Below are 6213 nucleotides of genomic sequence, written 5' to 3'. Positions count from 1 at the left end.
TACAAGTCACTAGATCCTGCAGAAAAAGAACTGATAAATAAACAAAAAAAGCGGAACTATGATGCAATGGAACCACTCATTAAGGCACAATACTTGAACAATAAAAAACAAGAATATTGCAGCATGAATCCTGTAAAAAAGCAAAAAATAATAAAGTGCATAAGTGATGCAGCAAAAATCTTATACAAAAGGCAAACGATGTTCAGCATAAATTGGATCACTACATATCAGTATTTCAGAATAAGATCAGAGAGGGGCCATATTACATATGTTCAGTTTGTCATCGAATACTATATAGAAAAACAGTTATGTTACTTAAAGAAAATAAATGCAGCGTACACCGTCTTTTCAATGAGATAAAGTCATTTGATGACAAACAATACATCTGTAGAACATGTCATGCAAAAGTTTCAAAAGGGCAAGTACCATGTCAAGCTGTAGGTAATAAACTGGAAGTTGATAGAATACCACCAGAACTCTCAGTACTAGAAAAACTTAAACAAATATTAATAGCACAGAGGATAGTTTTTGAAAAGATAGTGGTAATGCCTAAAGGCCAACAGAGGAAGATTAAAGGAGCAACATGCAATATACCAGTTGAATGTGATCAAACATGTACTACATTGCCACGTCCTCCTGAAAGGTCAGGTATAATCATGTTGAAACTAAAGAGAAAAATGGAGTTTAGAGGACATGTTTATTTTCAAGCTGTGCGACCTCAACTAATATTAAATGTACTGATGTGGCTCAAAATGAATAATCCCTTGTATGATAATATATGTATAGACATTGACAAAATAGATAGGCATCTTAAAACATTGCAACAAAATGATGTTAATTTAGACGATTCAACTTTGAATAATGACAACCACTCTACTGAATCTGGTATAAGTGATGACACTTCTTCACACTATGAAAATGGTGAGAATGTCAGCACACTGGCAGATGAAGAAAATGACGATCCTTTAAATGAAGCACGAGCACCAACAAGTGAAACTTGCTTGCAGTCTGTAATACCAAATTATCCTGTAACTGTTGAGCAAAATGATAATGTATCATCTCAAGGAGACGAAGTCTATGCTATTGCACCTGGTGAAAGTAAACATCCAGTTTCCTTCATGGCAGACAAGCAATGTGAAGAACTAGCATTTCCTATTTTGTTTCCAAAAGGAAAGTATGGGTACTCTGTCAACCGAGAAATAAAGTTGTCGCCAGTTAAGTACTTCAATGCAAGACTTTTACATCACAGTGGTAGATTTGCTACCAATCCTGAATATCTCTTCTTTGCTCAGTTCATCATAGAACAGAAGAAAGTATCAGATAGCATCAATATTGCTCTGAAAAAAATGCATGGCCAGCCTCTTACTGCTTCTCAAATAAGATCAAATAATATGCAAAATTTACAAAATCTTATTTGTCAAAATCAGGCTTATTTATTTTTGAGACAAATTCCAGGAACACCACCTTATTGGCAAAAATTTATGTATGAAGTAGTAGCTATGGTAAAACAGCTTGGAATACCAACATGGTTTATGACATTATCCTGTGCTGACCTTAGGTGGCCTGAACTGTTTCAGATTATTGCAAGAACACAAGGCAAAAATCTAACAAATGAACAAGTTGATGCTTTATCTTATGATGAAAGATGCTCAATGCTGAATGTAAATCCTGTTGTTGTTGCTAAGCACTTTCAATATAGAGTTGAAACATTCTCCACTGAAATTCTTCTAACTAATGCAAACCCAATTGGTAAAATAGTATACTATGCACTCCGCATTGAGTTTCAGATGAGAGGCTCTCCTCACTTACATGCCTTAATATGGACATCAGATTGCCCTGAACTAACACATGATACCAAGGAAGCTTATATCCATTTCATAGATGAACATGTGCAGGCATGCCTTCCTGATCAGAGTCAAGACCCTGAGTTACATGAGCTTGTAAAAACCTACCAAAAGCACAGTCATTCAAAGACGTGTAGAAAATAAAAAAACATTAAATGTAGGTTTAATTTTGGGCACTTTTTTACAGACAAGACTATTGTGGCTGAACCTCTTTCTGATGATTTAAATCCAGAAAAAGAGACGAGTACCATAGACAGACAAAACGAAATCCTTAGACTACTTAAAGAAAAAATAGATGAAGTGTTAAATCCCAGTAAGGCAAACTATAATCCTACATTAATAGATGCTGATATTTTCAAATCTGTAAACATAACTGAAGAGCAATATTATTGGGCTTTATCCATTTCACCTGACTCAGACTATGGGCTGCACCTTAAAAGACCAACAAACAGCTGTTTTACTAATAATTATTTTATTGCTGGTATTAAGGGTTTTAGAGCGAATGTTGACTTACAACCTGTATTTAACCACTACAAGTGCATAACTTACGTGTGCTCATATTTTACCAAGGATGAGACTGAATGCTGCAAAGGAAGCTAAGAAAGAAAACTTGAGTGTCAGGGATAGCTTAAAAAGAATTGGTGCTGCTTTCCTCTCTACCAGAAAAGTCAGTTCACAAGAATGTGTTTACAGATGCATGCCTGAACTATGGTTGCGAAAAATATTCCCTGCAACAGTTTTTGTAAGCACTGACCTACCAGAAAAAAGGGTACGCATTGCAAAATCACCAGAAGAACTTGATGAACTGGATAATGAAAGTACTGATATCTTTAAATCAAATATTATTGATCGATACACTTTAAGACCACAGTGTATTCCTTCTGTAGATAGGCTATGTCCGGCAGAGTTTGCTGCATACTTTTATAAAGAATACAAAAAGGACTGCCAAGAAACAGCTGATGCTCAACCTGAGGTTTTAACTGACGATGTCATTGAATTACGTCACAATTGTGATCCTGATACATCACCTCCAGACAAAATAAGATTAATGGACACGCATGAAGTTATGAAGTGTAGAAAAGTAAAAGCTGTTATAAGATATCACAAGCCAAACAAAGCAAAAGAACCTGAACTGTATTTTCATCATCTCCTGATGCTTTACTACCCATGGAGAGATGAAACAAGTCTTTTAGGAAGTGATCAAACATATGCTTCTAAATTCTATGAGCATGAAGTACAAGCTCTAGTGGAACGAAACAGAGACAATTTTGAGCCTGATGCTGATGCTGTTACAGAAGCACTTGATTTTCTTCGAAATAACCAGGGCAATATCATCCACTCCAGCTATGATTCTATGAATGACCAGGAAAATGCAGATTTACAATCTGAACAGCAAGATGATTCAGCACCAAACGAGTCATTTAATGAACAATTACCTACACATCTTGTTTCATCATCAGAAACTGAGAATCATTCAAACCTTGGAATGATAACATACAACCAGCCAACAGAAATTAGTGGTGATAAGCTACGGGAGTGTGTTAGATCATTGAACAAAAAACAGCGCTATGCTTATGATATAATTCTCACCTGGTGTAGAAGTAAAATGAAAAACATGAATAGTCGAAAACCTGAAGAAGTAAAACCAATACATTTATTTATAACTGGTGGAGCAGGTGCTGGTAAAAGTCACTTGATCCAAACAATCTACCACACTGTCACAAAGACCTTTAGACATCCTCCGATGAACCCTGGATTACCTACAGTTCTTTTAATGGCACCTTCTGGAGTTGCTGCTATTAACATAGATGGGACAACAATAAACACTGCCTTGGCAATTCCCAAAGAAACAGGTGATAATTTATCTGCAATGTCTGACCAAAAGAAAACACAGATGAGAATGTTACTAGCTGACATCAAGTTGATCATAATAGATGAAATCTCTATGGTTGCTAACAATACTTTGCTTCATATCCACCAAAGACTAAAAGAAATTGTTGGCACATCAAATGTTCACCTGTTTGCAAGCATTAGCATTCTTGAATTGGTGACATGTATCAACTACCACCAATACGCAGGAAACCTGTTTTTTCAAATTACAAAAATGATGTGTTTAACTTGTGCCACCCATGGCACCTGTTCACAATGATAGAGCTTGTTGATATCATGAGGCAGAAGGATGACCAGCCATTTGCTGAACTTCTCAATAGGTTCCGTACAGCAACTCAAACTGAAGAAGATATCAAATGCATCCAATCTAGATCTATAGATCCATCAGATGTTAATTACCCATCAGATGCTCTTCACATCTGGGCTGAAAATAATCCGGTCAATCGACACAATGAAATGAAATTGCACCAAATACCTGCACAGTTGTTTAACCTTAAAGCCACAGATCAGTACCCTCCTAATGTATCACAGCAAGATATTAACAGAATTTTAGCTAGACCCAGGTCTGAAATTGGTGGACTTGATGCTAATATCTGTATAGAGGAATCTGCTAGAGTTATGTTAACCAACAACATTGATATACCAGATAGACTTATAAATGGTCAACTAGGAACTATTGTTAAAATTGAAGTAAATCAAAATAACAAAAAACCCACCATTATCTATGTAAAATTTGATGATGCCAAAGCTGGCAACAATTTAATTCAAAAGAGTACTAGCAGTTTTGTGCGACAAAACAGAGTTGTACCCATAGTACCTGTCCTTGCAAAAATTAAAATACATCCAAATAAACCTTCTTCTCCAGAAATACAGAGAATGCAATTCCCTTTAACATTGGCTTACGCTGTTAGCATTCACAAAGTACAGGGATTGTCACTTAACAGTCTCGTCATTAGTTTTGAGTTGGTCAAACAGAGATCATTCAATTATGGTCAGGTATATGTTGCACTGAGCCGAGCGACGTCTTTAAATGGTATTCACATTCTAGGAAAAATTAACAGCAAACATGTGAAAGCAGATCCTCGGATACATAAAGAATATGAAAGACTGCGAGAAATCTCAAAAACCATGGGAACTAGTGAAAAATATGAGGATAATTCAATGCTCACGATATGTCTATTAAACATACGATCACTCAAAAAACATAGTGTAGATATCAAGTATGATGCAAACATAAAGAACAGTGATCTAATTGCACTGACAGAAACACAACTTGTACCTCATAGCAATGACACTGACATAAAATCTCATCTACTACCATTTACTCTCTACAGGCAAGATCATCCTACTGATAGATTTTTAAGTTTGGCACTTTGTACCAGAAGATCAATAGAAACTAAGGAACATGAATACTTTCCACAAGTAAATGCAATGAAATTTGTAATAATTTTGAATACATCTACAATTATGTGTCCCAATTTTACAGTTCTTTTTCTTTACCGAAAGAACAACTCAAATATAATACAGTATGTAAGTCATCTACGAAATATCCTTGGCACTTATCCAATTGACATCATTCTTGGTGATTTCAATATCAACTACTTAAATGATGATAGCATAAGACCGATAAAATCTTTAATGACCTCTCTAGGTTATTCACAGATTGTACAAAGTCCAACTTTTGTCTCATCAGAAAACATATTTGACCAAATTTACCTAAAAACAACAAAATTTGACATCATAGAGAATACTGTAATTAGTGTCTACTACTCTGACCATGATGCTGTTAAAATATCCATAAAATATAACAAAGATATTTAATTAAATATTTATATTTATTTAAACTGTCATGCAAAGCATATAATATTTATTTATAGCAATAACTGTAAATATAAAATCTTCATAAATGTACAAATGTGTCTTGGCAGGAAACATGATGCTGTTAAAATATCCATATGCTAGCTATAACTAGAATGATATTATGAAACTTTCATGCAAGGATCTTTTACAATGAAAATGAAAGAACTCTTCTAGAGATTTTGAAGAAAGGTGTCGCAAAGACCTAGCAAAGAGATCACAAGTCTAACTAGAACAAAACTGGAAATTCATAAAATCCTTATCTACCACAATGTCCTCAAAAGCAGACAAATTGGTGCACCACCTTGACAAGTTTCGTCTTAAATATTATAAACACTTATCTATAATATTATTATTGTTATTATATGACATCATTTGACTTAAGCAAAGCAGATTAAATCTAAGGCTCTGCAACCAGTGGAGAGAAAACCATGTTTAATACACAAAAATGTAATTGTTTTGGAACAAGCAGAGATTTTGATAATCATCTGTCAATCAATTTGAAATTACCAAGAAAATTTTTTTTCTAGAAGTTGGTAAATTCTATCAATTCCTTTGTCAAAAAGGATCATGTTCATGCCACAAGAACTTCCAAACTTGCCCAAGAACTTGAGGAGACAAT

General features: G+C 34.7%; 1 protein-coding gene across 1 annotated transcript; it reads left to right on the top strand.

The window, feature by feature from the left end:
• Window positions 1-2485: 2485 nt before the first annotated feature.
• LOC138014364 (uncharacterized) lies at window positions 2486-5570 on the top strand. Its single transcript, XM_068861420.1, has one exon. It carries the CDS (start codon window positions 3897-3899, stop codon window positions 5553-5555), a length of 1659 nt encoding a protein of 552 aa, XP_068717521.1. The 5' UTR covers window positions 2486-3896; the 3' UTR covers window positions 5556-5570.
• The last annotated feature ends 643 nt before the right edge of the window (window positions 5571-6213 follow it).

Source organism: Montipora capricornis, chromosome 8 (assembly GCF_036669925.1).
Source record: "Montipora capricornis isolate CH-2021 chromosome 8, ASM3666992v2, whole genome shotgun sequence".
NCBI classification, from domain to species: domain Eukaryota; kingdom Metazoa; phylum Cnidaria; class Anthozoa; order Scleractinia; family Acroporidae; genus Montipora; species Montipora capricornis.
Note: the sequence above shows the minus strand (reverse complement) of the source record. Positions and strands in the feature narration are given on the sequence as shown.

What these genes read in the sequence shown, in the direction of transcription:
- LOC138014364 (XM_068861420.1), top strand. Translation starts at nt 3,897, where the DNA reads ATGTATCAACTACCACCAATACGCAGGAAACCTGTTTTTTCAAATTAC.